This window comes from Anser brachyrhynchus (genome assembly GCF_964034855.1).
Source record: "Anser brachyrhynchus genome assembly, chromosome: 1".
Taxonomy (NCBI): domain Eukaryota; kingdom Metazoa; phylum Chordata; class Aves; order Anseriformes; family Anatidae; genus Anser; species Anser brachyrhynchus.
In genome coordinates this window covers 51,355,626-51,378,717 of record NC_137694.1, presented here as the reverse complement: position 1 = coordinate 51,378,717, position 23,092 = coordinate 51,355,626, and the positions used below count along the sequence as shown (strand labels likewise).

General features: G+C 35.4%; 2 protein-coding genes across 13 annotated transcripts in view; both read right to left on the bottom strand.

Moving 5' to 3' along the window:
* The window catches only part of MGAT4C (MGAT4 family member C), a 412,384-nt gene that overhangs the window by 133,365 nt on the left and 255,927 nt on the right, over window positions 1-23,092 (bottom strand). The gene's annotated exons all lie outside the window — the stretch shown is intronic.
* LOC308193541 (uncharacterized protein) lies at window positions 1,969-17,474 on the bottom strand. Of its 4 annotated transcripts, XR_013949712.1 has the most exons (9): window positions 17,116-17,474; window positions 16,635-16,775; window positions 14,600-14,699; window positions 13,707-13,881; window positions 10,175-10,240; window positions 9,598-9,718; window positions 8,623-9,141; window positions 3,998-4,130; window positions 1,969-3,678 (listed from the first exon to the last, which is right to left on the bottom strand). XR_013949712.1 is itself a non-coding variant. In XM_080588368.1 (7 exons), exons 4-7 carry the CDS (start codon window positions 13,769-13,771, stop codon window positions 9,082-9,084), a joined length of 312 nt encoding a protein of 103 aa, XP_080444494.1. In that variant the 5' UTR covers window positions 13,772-13,881; window positions 14,600-14,699; window positions 16,635-16,775; window positions 17,116-17,474; the 3' UTR covers window positions 4,677-9,081. The 4 variants fall into 4 exon arrangements, 1 of the variants encoding a protein (XP_080444494.1); XR_013949711.1 differs by having other exon boundaries at window positions 1,969-4,130; XR_013949713.1 differs by lacking the exons at window positions 1,969-3,678; window positions 3,998-4,130 and adding an exon at window positions 4,654-4,670.

The following is a 23,092-nucleotide window of genomic DNA, read 5'->3' as shown; positions in this document are numbered from 1 at the left end:
TGGATGTTGACTGATAGTTTTCTCTAGTTCTACTATCCATGGTGTGTATTAGCTAATATACAGTAGCTTTGTGCTTTTAAGTTGTGCAAATACTGCTTGCAGAGAATTTTCACATGGTGAAAATGTAAAAGAACATGTTTCACATGCAAGAACAAAAATGACTCAGAAAGTCACACACCTTTCACATGTGCAGACACAGCCTGTTAGTGAATGCTATCTGTGTGCATTATATACTGGGTAACCACAGGATCTGAACATGGAGTCAGAGCAATTATGTCACTGGCATACCAACTTAGGCTCTCAGTTTAACAGGAACCTCAAATAGTGCAAGCATAAGGTGTCTTATATATTATGGGATTTCTGCTTTTATATAAAGGTGAAGTCAGAGCCTATAGGAAAAGCATACTGGTCACAGGATTTCCAGTCACTTTATGGTAATTGCCTACTTTCTGAATGTGTTACATATTTGAAAATGTTTACCAAGCAGAAGTAAGCAAATCAGATGTGAAAAAAGCACTGCATCTTTCTTCTTTGAAATTGAAAAAAAAAAAACACTCATGGTGTATCTCTACCTGTCATGAATCCATGATATTTCAAAGATAAAGTATATCTTCAGTCAAAGGAGATGGGATTCTATGCAAGACTTTCCAAAATCTTTAAGATAATATTTAAAATTCTGGTAGCCCCTCTCATTCTCATAATTTAAATGCAGTCTGATTACTGTGTTTATACTGAATTTACCTGAGAGTTTACCCTAAGTTCTTTTCACATTACCATATACCATCCCATAAATGGTATAAAATGTTGATTCTCCTGTAAATTTAGGCTCATATATGTGGCATCCTGCAAAGCTGAATAAGAAGACATAGGAAAAAGTAGTATTTAAAGATCACAGAGTTATGTTCTTTTCATGTTAGCACTTTTTTTTTTTTCATTAAATAAGCTGTTGTGTATTTATTCAACAATTTTAACTTGGAAAAATTAAAGAGTTACTTCCACTGCCATCCCTGTCCTCTTGCCTTCATTTTTTTTTAATTTTTTTTTTTTTTTTCAAACAGTAATAATTCAGTTATTGCACTTGTCTTCATGGAACTTGAGCTGCCTGTGAGAAGAATGTTTTTCAATAGAGGAAGTACTTCAAACCACAGTTATCTACAGATGGATACAAATAAGTCAAATTTTTGAAGATATTACTTTTTTTTTAAAAAAAAAAAACACTTTTATTACAGATCTTACATGTCTGCACAAAGGGATGCTACAGGTAGATGCTGAACTTTTCTTTTTTTTTTTTTTTTCCTGCTTAAAGGAGTATGAATATATTGTATAGATATTTATTTAATTCCAAAAGTAATCAATCAGTAAGTAACATTCATTAATGATATCTAGTTTTGGAAGTTGTTTTTTTTTTTTTCAAAATTTCATGTGTAGGTCTTATTACCTTCAGAGATATTCATTATGAAGCATTCATTACAACAGGCAAGTAAATATGACTTTATAAGGCATGTTGCTTACATTCTAAATTGTTTGTGACAAAAATGATTTGTATGTTAAATGCATGAGTAGTATGCTTCTGATTCAGCGTAGTCATTGCTCCTATGTGAAACTGCCATTAAAACCCAAGAGAAAAAATATTGTTCAGTTTTAAAGTTGAGAATATAATACAGGTGGAACAGACTGTGTGCTAGCGACCCTGGAACTTGATTCATACAGTAAATGATGTTCTAGGACATACATATTATCTACATAAAATCTCTCTCAGATGGATTCAATAAATCAAATATTCATGTAGTAAATCATAAATGGGTACATAATTTTCTTTAAGTAATCATTTATCTAATTGAATCCCTGATACATTGAAAAGCATGATAGCACAACCCAAAAAATGGTTTCTCATATTAAAAGACATCTTAGGACCTCTTAGACTTCTTAGTACTGCCTACTAAGAATTATATTCTTAGTAGGATGGGATGTTTAGGGTAGGAACCAAATGCAGGAAAAGGAAGAGGTATAGATGATCTGGGGTGGACCAAGTATGGGAAAAGAGAGGGCTAAGAGGATAAAAAGAGCCAGTCATGTGTAAGCAGTTTGCCAGGCAGTATGCTTACCTGGCTGTCCCCTGCACCTCGTCAGCACAGTCTTTCCTACCTTTCCAAACTCCTTTCTGCCCACTTCCTAGGAGAGGACTCTCTGTTCCATGCTACCCGTGCACACAGGACTAGGAGAGCAGCAGCTGGTGTCAGACCTGGAGGGCCAGCCTGGCTATAGCACAACCAGGAGCGCAAATGTGGGTGTAACATTGAGGACCAAGCTGGTGAGCAGGTGATGTGGTCTGGGAGCAGGGAGTAGGTGAAGGTCTCAGAAGGCCTGTCTTGATTGTGAGAGCACCTGTGTGTTTATGCGGGTGAGAGCATAGGATACTGACAGCTAGGGGGACTGGGATCCAAGGACAGCTGCTGGGCTGACATACTGAACCCTGCTGCTGGAGACACTCACATCGCACGTGGGTATTATCACTAGTGGACATCCATCCTGCTCATCCGGAAGGGGAGCAGGATGAGGCCATTGGTGTTGTCTGTATTCACGTAAGTGCTCTGAGTATCTGCCTGTGTGGTCTGTGTGGCCAGCTGCATATATATGCATATGTGGTATATAGGTTTGCTCTGTGTGCCTGTGCCCGCTGGGAATGCATCTTCAGCCTTGCTACTGGCTGGGCCTGAGGACTCGGAGTGGCAGCAGCCTTGAATCTTTCCAGCTGTTGGATCTGACTAGATACATTTTCCATAACAAATTAAAGACTTTAACCCTCTTATGAAGAGTTTCCCTCTCATATGCCACCACACTGAGACTCCCCTGTTGCACCCCACAACCTGTTCATAAATGAAAGACCCACTCACAAAGGAAAAAGAAAAATCTCTCTTCAGTTCGTCTGTATGCTTGCTGCACTCTTCTGTTTCCTTTTTATATACTTAGGCTGTATCTTGTCGGTGCGAACAGTGTAGATGAGATAATTAACTGGACACAGGTCAATAATCATATCTCATGACAATATATTAATGTGCATAAAAAATAACAAATAACGATCAGTTTAGAAAGAGGGGTTTTCTATTTTACCAGTACCTTTAAGCAGGTCACAAAAAACACAGTGAGTTTTTAATTGACAAAATTCTACCTCTTCATGCACTTAGAGAAAAGTTGTGTAATTTCAAAATAAAATTAAAAAAACAAAAACACACACACAAACAAACAAACAAACAAACCCACAAACCTTAGGTCTACACAACAGTACAACTGACTGAAAATGCATACAGGTGGCACTTGTTTAAACAAGATTATATTCTTTTTTTTTGACTCAGAATAAATGAAGCAGAGCTTCACCTGAAGCCTCACTGGCTCAGGTTTCTTGAACCTTTGTCTTCATAGACCAAACATTTGTACTTTTTGCCTTAAAGTAATATATACATATATATAATATTTAATTTTACTTCTTTTCAAATAAAAATATGATTGCTTGAAAGAGAAGGAGGTTCTCAATATTATTTACCATATTGTTTATATTTACCAAATTCAGTCTTTCCAGTTATAGAAGCATTATCATGGAGCATGCATGCATGTTTCCTTAAAGCAAGTATGAATTTCACATATATCTCTGAATATACTTCACAGAAACAATTTATTTTCCTGAGGGGGAAAAAAAAAAAAAAAGAAAAGCAACAACACAGTAATAGATTCAATGATTAAACTGTATTCCAAACCTTTTTTTTTTTTTTTTTTCTGAGCTGGACAAGATACACGTTTGAAAATATAACAAAAAACTTTGCCTATTTTTAAGCTACACAAAGTGTTTTGTTTTACTGATAACGTTAAATATTGATTAGTGTTATCAGTATATAACACCTCACCACTTAAAAACTACAGGAGCCACACAAAAAATAAAAAAAAACACACAAAATAGAACATTTACTAAATAATTATAAAAGGAACCAAATAAATTAATTACCATCAAACTGCAGTAATGCAGAGCATAAGGAAACATTATATGAGTCTGAAGAACTCATTCTTGAATACTTGTTCTTGAAGATACTGATCTGTCATCTACTTCCTCCTGATTTGAACAGGTTTTACAGATTGCACTGTAAGAATCAGAGAATCACAGAATAGTTAGGGTTGGAAGGGACCTCTGGGAGGTCATCTGGTCCTACCCCCTTGCTCAAGCAGGGCCAGCTAGATCAGGTTGCCCAGGACCAGTTGGCTTTTGAAGATCTCCAAGGAGAGAGATTCTACAAACTCTCCGGGCAACCTGTTCTAGTACTAAAGTCACCCGCACAGTAAAGAATTGTTTCCTGATGTTTTGTTGGAACCTCTTGTGTTCCAGTTTGTGTGCATTCCCTCTTGTCCTAGCTCTGGCCACCACTGAAAATAGCTTGTCTTGGTCTTCATTGAATCCTCCCTTCAGGTATTTATACACATTGATAAGATCAACCCTGAGTCTCCTCTTCTCCAGGCTGAGCAGTCCCAACTTATAGGTGAGGTGCTCCATTCCCTTGATTATCTTGGTAGCACTCTTTTGGACAAAGAGAAGACATGAGTTCATTTTTCTTACAGCATTGCAAGAGAGCAGGATGACAACAGCTGAACTCAAAAGCCAAATGACCATGTAGGGACAGTTATACCTTGAATATAGCAGAAATGATCACTGAGAAAGAAGAAAGTCACAGGGTGTTTGCTTACCTTGTAGCAAAGCAGTAACAACACTAAACAGGTATATCGGATTTTTCTTAGTTTGAGAAGACCATAATGCAACTGAAGTAAAGTACCAAAACAGTAGGGATCAGATATCATTAAAGAATGTAAATCCAAAAATTAAAAACTGAAAGCTAGAAGTTTAAAACAAGATCAACGAGTAGGCTGTTATCTATATATATACAGATATATATATAGAGAGAGAATAGATATAGAGGTAATGTCCTTATTATTCTGAATTGTAACAGCATGAGTGCAAACTGTGTTTATTTAATGCACTAAAAAACTGTGCTAGCACATTAGATACACAAATCATGCCTCTAACTGCAGGTCAAATGGGATTTTCAATGGGAATTCTATGTGGATAAAGCAGAACGCATAATGCACACTGGGAACTAGGTTTATAATCTTTTCTGGCTTGTTTCTTTACTTGAATCCATGTATATGAATACGTCTGATTAAAAACAAAAACCTTTGCATCTCATATATCACTTTCTGGTATCTGTGAACCACCTGTGGTCCACAGGGTGCAAGCTGAGAAACACTGGAATAACAGAATAACTTAAAGGCATGATCACTAGACATGAGAGAAGGGATAGGGATAAATATGACTGAATAGGAGATAAAATGGTAGAGAGCAATGTTAGAAATAAATAAATAAATAACAACAGGAGTATTAAAACACTGGTCAAGAAATGCAAGTGAAATCAAATAGACTAACTATAGGCTAGTGGGAAGCTGTCTGCATGGGAAGAAAGTTCTATTCTCACTGCAAGGTTTATCAGGAAAAAAAAGTGTTCTCTACACAGAACTGATGAAGAAACTTTTTTATAAATTTGTATCTTTTGTTTCTTAAGTCATCTCCAAACGAAGTGAACACTTGTGACATCTTTACTAGCCCTGAGACAGATTAAAGCTTTAGGAACACCACTTCACCAGCCAGTCTGCTCATGCTACTTGGTCACTGGCTTCTGCCAGACAATACACAGTGATGGAGGTCCTGATCCGGCTTGTCTTTCACTGTCTTTGTCTCTTGCCATAGGTTTTCACAAAACTTGAAATGTTCTTATCTAAATTTTGGCTTTCTCTGTTTAACTAGCGGAAAGTAGCGAGCGTTTATCATAAAAAGCAGACAAGTAATATTCTCTTTGGAAGACAGAGGTGCTCTTTGAAGGGGGAAATGAACTACACATAGCTTATTTGGGGTATCATAGATACCAATTCAATATTTTTCACTGATCATAACTGAATATTGACTTTTGAAAGGTAAAACAGTGTACAGGTTGAAGTGTAACGTATATAGAGATCATTGTGGAAAATGAGATTCATGAATGAATAACTGATTAGTTTCAGAATGGAGTACGTAAGTCTCTGCCTCTGGGCATGTTAAATTGAATTTACCTACACTTCTGCTGGAAATCCACATTAGCACCAAAATTGACACTATATAGGCACTATTTTCAGATGAACAAATTATATTTGTAAACCTGAAGCTATATTGTAATGATACTTGTGATGAAATTGGAAGTCAATCATAAGATTTCATCTAATATCTCGTAAGTCCTATCAAATTTTGCTGCTGCAAAAGTAGACAGTGCAGTGCAGAAAAAATATACCTAATATCACTAAAGTTGGCTTTTATTGGTATAACCACTGAAGAGCTGTCACCTATGCAATCTAGCATTCAACTGGAAAGCAGCATCAACAAATCTCTTCCAAGGCTGCCTGAATTACCTCACTACTGTTTACCAAATCAAATCAGAAATGGAAAAACAAACAAACAACAAAAAACATTTTCAGCATCATCTTTATTTTTATTTCATCAAGACTTGAATAAGAGCTGTTCTATCAAGGTCTCATTTTTATATCTCTATATTATAAAAGATACAATAATGGTTTTACTATTACAGTATCTCATTAATGATTAAAGTGAGTTCCAGTTAAGAAAATTAACTATGTTTTACCAGACACTGTCCTTTTCTTTTATGTTGTTTTCTGAGTTTTTAATTGACTAATTCTATTAATAATTCTATAAGTGATGTTTTAAAAAACGTGCAGAAAAATGATAGCAGAGTAGGAGAACTGTAATTTAAGTCATGCTGTTATGAGTTATTTGCAGTCAGTCATTTTGCAAGACAAACGATTGGTTTACAGGATTGCTCAGAGCACAAATAGAGAATGAAGCAGATAGTCAAATTTCTTGGCTCTGAGTGATTGCTAAATGTTACGAGAAGAGAGTTCAGTTATGTACCAATTAATTTAGTTAATCAATCAAATTAGTTAATATAAGTAATAAGCAACTCTTTCAAGCTGCATATGGATGTGTTCCCTGGTGATATCTAGGTATAGGGGAACCTAGGCCATGAAGAAACCACTAGGTGTGTGGATCATGTCCTTGATTTGAATGTTCAGGGAAAGAGGATCCTCTCTCACATTTTCCTGTGGGTCTTTCTAGTCATTCTTATTAGCTCTGAATCTTTATATCCAAAACATCAGAGGGCTTTCTAAAGCTGCAGTAGGCAGACCTCAGAGCTTTAAGCTATGTAGCTTTGAGCTACCAACAAGAAAACCTATCAGTATCAAACATTCTTTACTATCAATAATTTTTATTATTTTTCCTCTTTATTTGGCCAAGCAAAAAGAAAAGGTGGTTCTAAGAGGTCCTTAAAAGACTAAAGACCTCCTCACAACCCTTCCTGTTATGATATTTTATGTAAATGTGTACTCAACTACTGTGTGCAGTTTTGGGTGGCACTGTACAAGAAAAATATAAAACAGTTAGAGAGTGTCCAAAACAGGGCTATGAAGATGGTAAAGGGTCTGGAAGGCAAGATGTATGAGGAGTAGCTGAGGTCCCCTGGTTTGTTCAGCCTGGAGAGGAGAAGACTGAGGGGAGACCTCATTGTGATCTACACTTTCCTCACAAGGGGAGCAGAGGGGCAGGCACTGATCTCTGCTTGCTGTTGACTAGTGATAAGACCCGAGGGAATAGCCTGAAGCTGTGACAGGGGCGGTTCAGTCTGGATATCTGGAAAAAGTTCTTCACTGAGAGGTAGGTCAGGCACTGGAACAGGCTCCCCAGGGAAACAGTCATGGCCCTGAGCCTGCCGGAGCTCAAGAAGTGTTTGGATAATGCTCTCAGACTTGGTCTGATTTTTTGGGTGGTCCTTTGGGGACCCAAGAGTTGGACTTATTGATCCTTGTAGAACCCTTCCAATATTCCAACTCAAGATATTCTATGATTCTATGTAAATATTTAAAAGCCATACTGTAATCTCCAAGTTGTAATTTTAATATCTTGCAGAAATATTTGCAATGATTTTTAATGCAATGGAACGAGTGGTTAAGCCATTAATTATTTTAAAATTTGCATGTGTGTTTATGATGGGCTTTTACTGGCTGATTAAAAGGTTTCATTTTGAAACTGTTAGTCTCAGAGTGCACCTCCTTAAACTAGTGGGTTTGCATTGATGGAAGATGAGACTCACAATAGGCTCTACCCAAGGAAAAGCCACCACAACAAATATTCAAATTGTCTTCATTTTCTCTGTCCTTCACAGAATAATTTTATTAATCGACTTTAAGGTATAAAGAGTAGTAATGTAGACTTAAAGGTAAGGAATTCACAGTAGTGTAAGAGACCTTCATGCCAAATATACCATTAAAGACATCTTTTGTAATTTAAGAACAGACTTTAAAAGTGGCACCAAACCATTAAGAGAATAATGCAGACTAATATATACTCTGAGTAATATTTTTCAGAGAGCATAAGGTCAAGATAAGACTGCTTATTTTAGACAGTAGGTTTAAGTATTATACCACATAAAATACAGATGATTAGTGCACAATGCAGATTACCTATGTTAGATGCCCTATACTTACCAGTTAAATGTCTTTGAGTGACTGTCAATTAAGTTTATATGCTGAACACAGAATCACATTAAGCTGTCCACCGTGTCTAGCTGTGGGGTAGATACAGACTGTGGTTTGCATCACTGTCCTAGTTCCCAGTCATCCAGACCAGGATAACTACTGAAGTGCGCAATGTCGCCTGTTTTTTTTTGTTCTTTTCTTTTTTTTTTTCTCTTTCTGTTAGTGGCCAGCAGTGATTCAGAAGTCTGGAGTTCTCATTCCAAAGAGAACGTGGTCATAATACACAAACAAGGTCTATGGTATGCACCAGGGATGTATTTTGTATTAAATATTCACTGGAAAAAAATCCAAAATAATTCAAAACAATAATTTTTCATTCTTCAGAGTACTACAAAGCTCAGTGCTAAATGATTTTCCACATAGCCAGAATTAATATATTACTGATTTCCTGTTGTTACACAGCCATAATCAGCTGGCTGGTTGAGAAGAGCACTGTCTCCACACTGTCTGCTGGTATGTAGTATGATCCTGTAAAGACAACAACATAGGTTTCAATGCTTTCAGGCTGAGAACCACCTAGAACTCAGATGTTTATTTTATTATTAAATTTCCAGATTCCTGTCATCTTGTTAAACACAAGAATGGAGCTGCCTAAAAGATTTTACCTCAAATGCAATACAGTTCCTGGAACTTAATGTAGAGCATACTTTGGAAATAGAATGCTTAATAGGAAGCCAAGTTAAAAATTATCTTTCTAATGCATCCAAAGAACAGAAAATGAGTAAAGCTGTCCATAATGGAAGTGCAATTATAGCTCAAACATATAGTTTTAGTCTCTGGGTTCATCTAGAGGAATGTAGCAAGCAGAATCTAATCAATTATCTTTTATTGTCTGTACAATTAAGTATATTTATTTATATTGTAAATGTCTGTCATAGTTGTTCTTTCTTGAATTTCTGAAAGTCTTAGCAAAGTCAGTCTAACCGTTTCTCTTAGTATAGCTTTTCTGGAGCTCAGATAGTCTGTTGCAGCTTTGATGTGAAGCATCGTAAGGTCCAGGAGGGAATTCAACTGCAAGAGCACAAGAAACTGATGCCTCTTCTCTCTGTCGCAGGAAAGAAGTTAACAAGCCCACTGAGGATTTGGGTCTGCTTATTCTGTTGTCTACTTCTAATTTAGAGGTAACCTAAAGGTCTCTCTCAGCTACAGGGAAGAAATAATTACCCAGCCCAGGAATGAAACATAACCTGTTAGAAATTTTTGGTTAAGCCAGACAAAGAAATTAATCATTTTAGAGATCTTCAGCCTTTAGAAATTTTACCTCTTCTGGAAAGGTTTCAATAAATTACCAATACTTCACCCATAAAAAACAGGACAGACAGGATACGAAGATGTCTTACTAAATCATATTTATGCAAGCTAAATTAGAACATAGGCAAAACTAACCGTAAAAAATTGGAAGATATACTACACCTATAAGTGCATATGAAATGCTCAGCATGTTTTGGGAAATATTTTATAGACTGTGTCCTCATAGGACAATGTCCATGAAATGTATTACCTCCATGGTTCATTCCATAGTGTGGTTCTAAAAACTGCAATTTTGAAGGTCCTTTCTGGCATCCCTCTGGAAAAGGACAGACACATTCTCCAGTGATCTCCTCAGATGATGAGAGTCATCAGAGCTCTAGTGATACTGTTCTAGCATCTATACATTTAAACTCAATTCCACTGTTTGTTTACTTGAGAAATGATGTTTACTCTACATCCCCAACTAATAACTCTTGAAGACATCAGTCAGACATCTTGGGGACAACTGTCTCGTGCCTACTGAAGTAGAACATGGTAACTCAACTCTTACTCTCTGTACTCCATGTCAGAGGACCCTGAAAGGAGAGGCACTGAGAAAAGACAGTTCTCCTGGTATGCTAAGTGAGGGTACTTGATTATTACCAGTTAGCACACGTCAGTACTTGTTACTTGTTACTCCTGCAGAAAGAAGAATGGCTTAGTTTTACAACCATGGAAAACAAGAATCTTAGTAAAAATCACTTAAAAAAATCAATCAATTAAAGGACATAAACTCATAGGAAATCAAGTACCATTATTTCTAGGAGTCATTAATACACTTGGCTGTTGCTTCCTCCCCACCCCCCACCCCCCACCCCCCCCCATGATTCTACATGAACTATAAGATGAAATGATGAAGCAAGATGTTATAGTTCCTATTGTTCTTAGTACATGGGGTGCTGCAATAATCACAAGAACAATGGCTTTAAATACATTTCTTGAGAAATTTGGGTGTTTGGGGGCATGGGAAGATTTAGGTATCTCTAAGTATTCTAATGCCATTAATTTGGCAAGAATTATTCCCAAATATTTATTTCCAAAGTACATAATTTTGAACCTAAAAAACAAACAAACAAAAAAAACCTAGATACTATACATTTTAGGAATTAGGTTTGGAAGCAAAATGAAGGCATGAAAGAATTATTCCCAAATATTTATTTCCAAAGTACATATTTTTGAACCTAAAAAACAAACAAACAAAAAAAACCTAGATACTATACATTTTAGGAATTAGGTTTGGAAGCAAAATGAAGGCATGAACATAAAGCTATCCTTTGGGAAGTGAGGCAGTCTTTCTAAGATACTTCAATAAAATTTTAAAATTGCATTTTACTAGTATAGTAATGCATGATAACATGAATTCTACTATTTAAAACCCATGCATTGATGCTTCTTCACTTCAGCTTTACTTTATTGAGATATCACTAAGCTTTCTTTTGTTTTGCCATGTGACTGCATCTGACATTTTAGAAACCAAATCAAAATAATTTGCCCGCATTTCTCTAAAAGAACAATATTGTTAAAAACAAACAAACAAATACATGCATGTACACACATACAAAAATCTAACTTATTAAAATATCTCACCACTGAAAGTCATGACTTCTTTGTACTGTTATTTTCTGTCTAGTTACTGATATGTAGGATCCAGATGTCTGCTCTGCCTTTACAAATGAAAACAAGGGTAACTGAGAGAATGACTTCAACACACCCCTTGTCAGTGCTACAGACCATTAGCAATGCTATAAATAGCACGATCAAACCCCAGATTGCAGATTCAGTCATAAAACTGTCTACATTTCATGCTGATTCAAAGGGGCAGCAGCATTAACTGCAATCATCAAGGAATGTGACATCTCCACGGTATTTTCTACAGCTCACTGATCTGGTGACAGGACTATTGTTAAAAATTAATGGAGACCATCAGATGTGGCTAAGTACAGCTTGGCAACTGTGAAAGCCATATTTCCCATTTGTGAGTGATAATGTGATATTATCCTATGATAGATTGCATCAGATTATTTAGATTATGTTTCATTCAGCAGGTAGTAAATCTTCTTACTCATTGGAAATTTGACCACAACATTTTATTTAATTGTTACATTTGTAAACCGAGGAATGGGTGGGAGAGAAGCATTTTCATATCATATTCTAATTTCACACTTTTGGAAATATACATCCACATTCTCTTTATCCACTTGTCTATAGCTATAAGAATTCACTTCTCAGCTAGGTAACATTCTCAGAAAGTCCAGATCCCAAATCCGAAGTTTATGGAGTGATTGATTCTGATAGCTAATAGGCAATATATCTGTGCATTGTATCCAGTAATTTCCAGCCTGATTTATAAGAACAACTATGTTTGATACATTCTTAATAGCATTTGTGTATGCATTTTTAAACTGGAATAAAGTATTCAAACAAAACCATTGGCCTGATTTGCTGGATGAAATTCTATGGGCTGTTTTACACAGAGAGGCAGACTAAACTATCATACAATTCATATTAAGATTGCTTAAGAACTGCTGCAGAAAGCTGATCCAGAAGCATGGACTGACAACTGGAAGGACAGGCTGACTGCCCAATATTCCTGTTTAAAAATAGCAATTTACAGTTACTTAGAAGATGGATAGACACTGACCATTTGTCCTGAAATTACAGATACCAGAAACCTGATGCTGTTGTCAAAGAATGAGACCAGGCAAGGCACACTTTTTTTGTCCATAATTAATAGTTGGAATGTCTGAGGATTCCCTAATGTTAGTGTAGAGACTTGAAGAAAAGAAAAAAAAAATGTGTTGTGTCTTTTAAAAAGAAAAATCCAATTAAATTTAGCTGCACTGTAATACTTTGAAAATATGAGGTGTATATGAACAATAGGTAGAGTCCCCAAACAAATGTCCAGGAATAGCAATAAGAGGAGTTTTAAGTACAGGGAGTAATGCTTGACTGAGTGAAAAAGATAGAGCATGCTTCCCCTCATTGCCAGCCTTAAAAACTATGCTTCCTAAACATTTACATTATCTGACTTGTAGCAAATATCTGTGAAACCTCAAAGTCTTGGGCCAAGCGCTCTGGTCAACTCCCTTGCTGCTGCAGAGAGGAAATCCTGAGACTTTCTAAGAACTGTGACTCCAATGTGAAGCAAACGATGGGTAAGATTATTTATTTGTTTGTTTATATTACTGGTGAAATTCACTCCTACTCAGAAATCTTAAAGATCTCAGTTAGATCTTATTTAAAAGTCTGGAAGTTAGGCATATAATGTAAAGTTTTCGGGAAAGTTGTCCATGGAGCACATTTGGCCCCTCCAGAGAGTGATTTAGCCCATCTATTTGAAGTAATTGTCTTAAGGATGAGATGAATCATTATTTGAAGATTCTTCTTTCTTTCCATAGATTATAAGAAGAACCTTGCTGACTGAAATTAGTTAAGATTCACATCACCTTTACTAAACCATGTAGAAATGACTCTATGCACTGACCGTGCCACATTCTTATGCTGTAAATATACAATTATAGAAACAAAAGGGTCTCATGTTACACGGAGGCAAAGATCAAAAGTGAGCTTGCAAAACCCCCTTAAAATCTGGGTTGTAAATCTTTGCTCATGATCGTCTTGTAGTGCAATCTTTGTGTATTAGGGCTTCCGTTGGACTTCATGTGAGATTCAAAACAAAACAGGAAACAAAATAGAGAACAAAATGTTTTCAGTCTGTACTGTGTGACAGATGCGTGGTCTACCTTATTGGTCCTCTAATCACAGACAGATGACCTACTGGAGGGCATCCAAGGTCCACGCTGTTCATATCTCTACATATCTTGACATCTTTTCAAAGGAATACAGTTACTTGGAGGGATAGATGCAGATTTCCCACAGTAGAAATACTCTTTGTAATCTTTGTTCTCTTTGACTTCACTGTCAGATAAACAACAAGGAAAAATAAAATTAAAACAAGAAAATAAAATAAGAAAATAAGAAAAAAAATCTTCATAATTCTGAAGTAAAACCTATCTATCCATTTATCGTTTGTTTGTTTGTTTGGGTAATTAAATAAAAGCAGACAAAGGACAGAGGCACAGAATAATCTCTTGATCCCCCTTCTCTAGCACCTTTATACATAGCAAACCTCAGAGTTCTTAGGATGGTCAAGGAGACTGACTGCAGCCGATGGTATAATGGCTGTTTTTATAATATAGGAGTTCACATAGAACTCTGGATGTAGTCTATCCTAGATAAACAAACAAAAAAGAAAAAAACAACTGGCATTTGGACCAAGGCTGAGAGTATGAATGAACTCTCTTTCCTGCGCTTGTCACAAACTGGATACAACTGAAAATATACCATCAGAATCCTCTTTAATTTGAACTTTCTAGGGATAACTTTTGTTAGCCTGTTGCAAAGGAACAATAATTTCTTTTATTTCGTGTTTTTACTACTGGTGATACGATACTTTTTCACCAATCACTGTAATTAGCATACTTATGCTTACCTGACATATATATTTTCATTGACAACTTTTAAATTTATTTATAAAAAAATCCCATTTTATCATATCACTCAAAATGATCTGACAAGAGATGTGAGTATCTTGTGTAGGAGGAATGACTCAAATCTTCATTGTAAGGTTTGTTACCTGATGCCATTGTGAAAATGTAGAAGTTGACTCATTCATAGAAAATCAGACAAACAAAATGACCTCTTTTGAAGATCAAGGATCCTAATGTGAATTCTTCCTGTAATAGGGTGGGATACAGATATAATATAGACTTCATAGAGCATGCCTTGTGGACATAATCTGTCATTCAAGAACAGGACAGGGAGGACTCTTTCCCAAACTAATGGCCAATCTACTGTGCAGTTCATATGCCAGCATTATCATAATTTTCTTTATTATTCTGAAGATAAACCAGAGTTTTCAGCACTATTTTTTTTTTTTTTCACCTGAGGACTGTGGTTTTCCACATTTTTTATTTTTATTTTTTTTTATTAAGGTAAACTTAGTTTCTGACTGAAAATAAGCAAAAAACATACCGATATTTTTTCCTATAAAATGGTCTTCTAGAAAAGGATTTTTTGTTTTCCATTTGAAAGATTAAACTAAATTAGAATGCTTCATTTCCCATATGATTTGTTTGCTCTCTGCTTGGATTATCATATCATTAAGTATCCTTGGCTTGCATAGGTCTATTATTAATATCTGATAAGGCAATGTACATTAATACTTAAAAGGACTAATATATTAAAAGCAGTTTTTAAATGCTTTGGATCAGAACATTGTGAGTATCTAGCAAATCAGCATTAAATCTACATTTTATTCATCACCTAGTATTTTGGCAGAAATTACAGAAAACTTGTTCATATGTGGCTTTTGGCTAAACCAAGCAGGAATAAAAATACTGTAAACTCTGACATGAAGCCTAGCAATAAAGCATGGAAAAACTGCTTGGACTTACGCAATGTGTAGATAGCAGAGGTTCAAATACATTTACTTTTTAACTCCAAAACAATTAATTGAAAAGTATGCCTGCAAGGCTGGCATACAATAATTACTAGTTAAGTTTGATAATTACCTAAGAAAGAAGGGTAAGGTAGTAAAATGCAAAATACTCCTCTCTTTGGAGTCCATGTTGAGCCCACCTTTGAACTGTAATATCTGGCTTTTTTTAGTGGAAAGGCAACAGACCATTATGAAGGTCTCACCTTAACAAATGCGTGTTATTCTAACTCCATCCATAATATAGCTAGGGCATTTAAGAGAAGCTTGGGATAGTTTAGGCACATTAATTTGCAGAGCTAAATTAACAACAATAAATATTAAGAGCTGCAAGAACAAACCTAGAGTAATAGAAAGTGCAAAAGTATAACAGGGCTGAGAAACTGTACTCTCTTAACTGGTGTTTGAGCTGAAAATAACTTACTCTTCTGATACTGATTACAGAAAACCTAATCATAGCTTGACTGAATGTCAATATATCTCAATTTTACCAGCACTTATAAGACTCATTACATATCTCATTATTTAAAACTTTATATCATACAATCGTGGATTACTAAAATAAATACAGCGAGTTATTATGTGGCCTAGGTATTTAGTGAGTTCTAATCACACACACACACACACACACAAAAAAAAAAGCCATTAGGCTTTTAAATTAACTAGAGTCTGCTAGAGTCTGCTATTTATTATCTCCTCTTAGGTACACTGCTTGACTAGTTAAACTGGTTATTGGATTCTTCACACAGTAACCCCTGAACTCCTTCAGTCAATTAAATCCTTTATTGCATCTGATTTGTCAATGTCATTGTCAATTCTAATCTCTTAAATCCACATCAGTGTAGAAGCTTTAAATTCTATTGCAAAATTAGGAAGTTGCACAGACAGAATCCCTCCCCTCTTTCTCTGTGCAAACCACAGAGCTGTTAACAATGTGAAGGATATAATCACTTCTTCAAGCTCTGTATATACTCTCATAGAACTGCAAAGTGAGACATTTATTTTAATGCTTACTACAGATTATAAAGGGAAAAGCATACAAACAAAGAAAACTATGCTGTGTGGTTGGTATAGGCATATTGTACATTGAACACTTTTAATAATTGGCTCAGTATTTTATTACTTTAAATTATAGAAATTGGCAGAACAAAGTAACTATAACTTATTCTAGTACCTGAAACTTGGACATCTTGGTATTAATCTTCATGATTTTGAACTAATTTCTGCAAAAGTATTCCACAATATTTTTTAAAGTTGATATTACATAAAAATCTTTCTCTTTAAATCCCTCCATTTCTTTGTTCATCAACAAAAGCTAGATTTCAAAGTAAAAACACAGGTATTAAAAGAAAGGAAAAAATACAGGCATTAAATTATCGGTCTGAGCAACGATCTTGTCAGCCTAATCCTCTTTAGTTAATATGAAGTGCAGCATAAACACCCAAGCTATTTATTTCCATACTGTAGAGTTTGCCAGATACAGACTTGCTTTTCCTTTAAAACATTCCCTTTTAAAGCTTCTCCCTTCTGTCAATAAAAGCTACTCTTTACATATTATAGCCTTGTAAGCCTCTAACTATGAAAGCAATTCCCTTTACAGATTAGGCACATCTCCTTTATTCCAAAAGAGAAGGTAAAATAGACCAGACTCTTACCAGACACAGGGAAAACAATTGGTTCAGCTCGATCCGGCCGTGCCGTGTGCGAGCCGGCGGCGTGAGCGATGCTTGGGCCTCACACAAAAGCGAGATAATTGGCTCTCAACGAAGAGCTGTAAGCATCCATCACGGCGGCACTGGTGCCGAGGCTGGGAGCTGCCCCGGCCGGGCTGGGTGCTCCCGTGCAGGATGATGTCAGACACATCAACCGAGCGTCCTCTCATTGGCTTCTCTCACCTGGAATCATACCTTAACCCTAAACTGCCAGCCACGAATTGCAACGTGTTTCTCTAACCATTATATGTACACTCTCGAGAGGTTTTATTTTTAAATTTTATTTTATTTTATTTTATTTTATTTTATTTTATTTTATTTTATTTTATTTTATTTTATTTTATTTTATTTTATTTTATTTTATTTTATTTTATTCTTTCATGGGGAGGAGATTGTGCAAAGAGTCCCCACTCTGGGGGGCAGGGGTGGCAGGTGCTTGTTACTTAGTCATTGAAGACAGCAATTAAAAAAAAAAAAAAAAAAGAATCTAAAAACTAATTTATCTAAATTATTAAACTAGACCCCCAGGGATCTGCATTTTCATAATTTGTTTACTAAATGACAGTAATCATAAAATATTGTACAGAAGAGGTATTAAAGGAAAGGTTAACTCACGCAGCACCTGGTGAACTCACTTTTTTAATGACTTTACATTGCCACCTCTTAAGACATGAGATATAATAAAGGTACACACTGAAAAAAGGTGTAAATTCAAGAACATCACACTGTTACCAGGCGCATTGTTGTATCTTTGTAAGTATTTAAAACTAACAACAGAAGTAAAGAAATGCACAAATGTAGATGTGCACTTATTCTTTGAATGTTAAGTAGCAACCCAGACATTCTCTGGTAAATGAAGCATAAACATGCTACCAAATATATGATGTCCTAAATTCAGTGGCACTAAATATTTTTGCTATGTTGCTAGCAATATCCAATATTAAATGAACTTTAAAATAGTATATTTTTATCTCTTAGCTTTAAGTGACAGAAAACCCTGTTGCTCTATGGAAAAATGAAAGAATCTTATCTAGCACTTGTTGCATTTATATCTTTTGATCTACATCAACTTTATTTTTTTCATCTATGGAAACTAATTGTCCATTTCAATGGATAGGAACCTGATTCAGTATTTATTTATAGTAAATTACATTTCATATTAGTTTATTTATGGTCTGATATCTCTCATAATATATATATACATATATATTCACAAAATCACTGAATCACAGAATCGTCTAGGTTGGAAGAGACCTCCAAGATCATCTAGTCCAACCTCTGACCCAACACTACCAAGTCCTCCACTAAACCATAGCACTAAGCTCTACATCTAAACGTCTTTTAAAGACCTCCAGGGATGGTGACGCAACCACTTCCCTCAGCAGCCCATTCCAATGCCTAACAACCCTTTCAGTAAAGAAGTTCTTCCTAATATCCAACCTAAACCTCCCCTGGCGCAACTTTAGCCCATTCCCCCTCGTTCTGTCACCAGGCATGTGGGAGAACAGACCAACCTCCACCTCGCTACAGCCTCCTTTAAGGTATCTATAGAGTGTGATAAGGTTGCCCCTGAGCCTCCTCTTCTCCAGGCTGAACAATCCCAGCTCCCTCAGCCACTCCTTGTATTCATTCTACTCAGTTTGTTCTCTTGTGAAAATAAATAAATAAATAAAAATAAAGAACCAACCAAACCAAGCCAAACAATCAGGAGAACAATGTAATCAGACATGGTTTTAGCTTAATATGTTAAATGTGAAGCATAAAATTTCTAGAATAGACTTGATAAACAGCTCTGCCATGGCCTTGTGGTTCTTTCACAAACTTATAGAGACTCAGAAGATTAAATTCTGGAACTTAATAAACAGCAGTTCTGTGTGGGGATCTGGAGGCCAACCTATTAGTCAAAACATACTTTAGGCCAAAATGAAAGACTTTGTTCATTTATTTCTGCTCAGAAAACACAGGAGTTTAGATGGAAATGTATATATAAAAAAGGATTCATTGCTATGCAAAGTGACATAAAACTGAATTACAGATCAGAAAATATGAATTTGGACAATGGGAATGCCAGCTTTGCTTTTGTATGATTAATGGTGAAGGTAAGACATAGTAATTGCTAAAAAGGTATGAGTCATGAGTAAAATAATTATCCATGAGATAAAATATGCTAAGACGTGCAAGTTAGAATCCCCTGAAAATTTTGTGGTGTAAATGGCCCAAACCAAACAGACACATTGTGAACAAAATCTGATTATGTGAGCTGATTTGGACGGAAAAAAATACACCAATTTCAGTATCTAGTTAATCTTACCATGACAAATTAAACTTCTACATATCTTTTATTCTTAGATAGACTACACTTTATTCCTTACTAGAGTGTATTACTTACAGGTGGCCTGGTATATAGTCTTAAATGCTAGAATGCCATATTCTTACAAAGTCTTCAGTGTACATAAAATATGTTATTTATGGTGATAATACAGAGCTTATGTTTTGTGAACTAAGCAGCCACTTATACATATAGTAGAAAAGTATCGTAGAATGCATAGTGCAAATGCTCTTCTGGAATTTTAGTGGAGAAAACTTCTTAGTAGGTGGCCAGTAAATTTTGAAATATATTCTTTAGAAAAAAAAAAAAAAAAGGAAAAAAAAGTCTGTTCTGCAGTAAAAAAAAAAAAAAAAGATAAGAGATAATGTGTTGAAAGTGGATGACATGAAGAGTACTGATAAATTATGACTTTATATGTGCTCTTTGTCTTCAGAACAAAAACTATCTATCAACTGTGTCTTAAGAGCACTGATGACTATGGAGATGCTGGATGAGGAAAGATAACAGCTGCGGAGAACAGAGCAGTTTCATGATACTAACCAAGTCACGCTGTTTTTCATACTTTGACTTGCTGTAACACACTGGTTATACCAGTTTAACATTAGTATTATTGATATTACAAACAGTAAAAATATGATAGGTTTTAAATCATATCTTTTCCATATGTAGTCATAACAAACCAATTCAACAAACAAAAAGGAAGCAAGCAAACAAACAGAACAAAAATAAATAAATAAAACCTTTTATTTCAATGAAAAATGATTTAAATGAAATACACATATTAAACAGGTTACAAAAGATCATGGGAAGGTTAAAATGTGCATGAATGTGTATTAAATCCAGGAATGCAAAATTCATATATTCCTATCATTACACCATGAATTGTTTTCTCTATAGACTAACTTGTTAAGTCTTATGACTGGCACAGATAATGGATATACTGTCACTGACAATATTTTTGGCATCTTAATTTCCAATACAAATCACATTAAAAAAATAAAATAAAAAAAAAAAGCAGAACAAGAGAATGAAAGAGAAGTGACCAATGATTTTCAGTAAAAAAATGTATCATTTCTTCCTATAACATAGGTAGGGGTTGGTCTATTCTCCCACGTGCCTGGTGACAGAACGAGGGGGAATGGGCTAAAGTTGCGCCAGGGGAGGTTTAGGTTGGATATTAGGAAGAACTTCTTTACTGAAAGGGTTGTTAGGCATTGGAATGGGCTGCTGAGGGAAGTGGTTGAGTCACCATCCCTGGAGGTCTTTAAGAGACGTTTAGATGTTGAACTCAGTGATATGGTTTAGTGGAGGACGTGTTAGTGTTAGGTCAGAGGTTGGACTAGATGATCTTGGAGGTCTTTTCCAACCTAAACGATTCTGTGATTCAGTGAATCTGTGATTCTGTGATAGCATTAATTGAGGTATAACTAATGCTGAAGAATCTATCAAGAAGGAATATTGTAGTTCTCAAACGAAATGAAAGTCAGGCTTATTAGTGCATATTTCCCAAGAGTTAAAATCATTACCACATTTAATTGCTTAACAGTTATTTCTGTCACATCAATTTAGTGGTTAAACCAATTATTTATATTATAAAATGTAGTTCTGCACCAGACAGTAATTTAAAAACACAAGTGACTTTTCGGTCTTGTTTACCCTATACATTATTAATATTGGAGTGGCAAGGTCTAAAGATTTGGGGGGGAATTAGAAATCATTCAGGTGATAAGAAATTTTAGAGAATGAATGTGCATGCTGAAAACTGTGGCTTTCAGAATCCTATTTTAGAACTGAGTGCCAAGTCAGGTAGAGTTGATAACTATTACAAGTATTTAATTTTCTTTTGCGTTCTAGCAATATGAGCCACCTGCTCCTAGTATGTTTTTATCCACAAGATGGCAGCTCTGTTTGCATGGTCACTGGCTTTTGCAATATTCAACTTGAAAGTCATAACAGTTTAATTTTTTTCTTTTTATAGCAGATACGCTTTTCTACCTCATGAAGAAAGAAAAAGCAAGTAATTCCAAATGATTTCAAAGCATTAATTACCTACAATGTTAAGGTAAAATTTGTCAAATTTTGCTGACGTTTTGACAGATCAAATGAAGAATTTTTAACAGCCCAAAAACTACTTTTAGAGTTTCAAATGAAATCTCCTTTCACATGTATATGTTTTCAACTTCTACAATCTCTAGGCCTTTCAAACCTGCACAGCCTTTATAAAGTTTAATTGTAAGAGTACAAAATGTTCTACTGATAGTGCAGGAAATATTTATATGCCTAAACGTAAACACTTAGGTTTCTTCTAGATATAATTATATTTTTAGTTTAACACCTAAACTAATCAAGAATGTTTATTTATGTTATTAAAATATTCATTTAAGTTATTAAAATCTAAAAGATATATATTTCTAGTGTAAAAGACATTGAGAAGATAACATGTAGGGATTAATCCCATGTACTGAAGAACTAATGTTTGTTTGTGCCTTGTAAAATTAATAAAATACAAAGAAACGTAAGCAACAGGCACTAGCTCTTGTCAGGGAGTTTAATTTTTTTCAATTTTTCTCAGTTTAAGTGGTTAAAAAGATTCTCAGATTTTGGGCAAAGGTATATAAAATGTGAAAACCTTTTCTTTGACAATGAAACCCAGTGAAGTAAAATGAAATTTTGATGCAACAATTCATAATTTATCATGGAAATACATATATATATATTTTCTATGGGATGGCTATTTAAAGTAAATCTGTCTCTGTGTAGTCTTTGATGCCACTTCTGGAGTGCTATTTTTGATCCCTCAGAGAAGGGTATGCAACTCTGAATTACTATTTTTATTTTTATTTACCATTGTCCAAGACCCTTCACACACACCATTATAAATCAGTAGACAGGAGTTGTAGGCTGTAACAAATACAAGATAGATTGACGAGGCTTAACTCAGAGAGAGAGAGAGAGAGAGCGCTTCTTAAATAGTGTGGCAGGAGTCCATATGTGAGTGGTTGCCTGGACCAGCTGAAGGACAGTAACTTGTTATTGTGTCAGCAAGGCAGTTATTCGTGGCTTAGGGGCTCATACCTGTTCTCGCAGCATTTTACATAATGAAAAGCACAATCCTGGGATGTGAAATGCACAAGAATTAGAGAATGATTGGTATCCTAGGTCATATCTGTATTGGCTAAACTGAGACGTGTAGCAGAAGAGAAGCAGAAACAAAGAGTCTAAAAAGAAAGGAGATGTGATAGAAGGATAAAGGTAATTTGATGTAGTTTAGACTTCTGTGAAGATAGAGAAAGCCGTCTGCTGCATGACATGGGCATGAACTCAAGTTGGTTCTCTCAGAGTAGATGATTCACTACAGATTACAATCTCACAGTGATTTGCTTATTTAGCCACACCGCAAGAGCATACCACTGGTCTTGTTGTAAAAATGTTATAACAGAAGTCCTCAGTTTTCATCAGAGAATGTTAAAATACATAAATTTCAAGAAAGTACTTTTCCATTCCATAAAATAAGCTGTGAAAAAATGTATTGGGGGGAAACAGTTTCAAGTTTTCTGGGAAAATGTGGGGGTGGGCACAATTCTGGTTCAG

What these genes read in the sequence shown, in the direction of transcription:
- LOC308193541 (XM_080588368.1), bottom strand. Translation starts at nt 13,771, where the DNA reads ATGAACAGCGTGGACCTTGGATGCCCTCCAGTAGGTCATCTGTCTGTG. An exon ending in GTGATTAGAGGACCAATAAG is followed by an intron (nt 10,241 to 13,706) that starts GTAGACCACGCA and finishes GTCCTTTTCCAG; the next exon opens with AGGGATGCCAGAAAGGACCT. An exon ending in AAGCTATACTAAGAGAAACG is followed by an intron (nt 9,142 to 9,597) that starts GTTAGACTGACT and finishes TTGTCTTTACAG; the next exon opens with GATCATACTACATACCAGCA.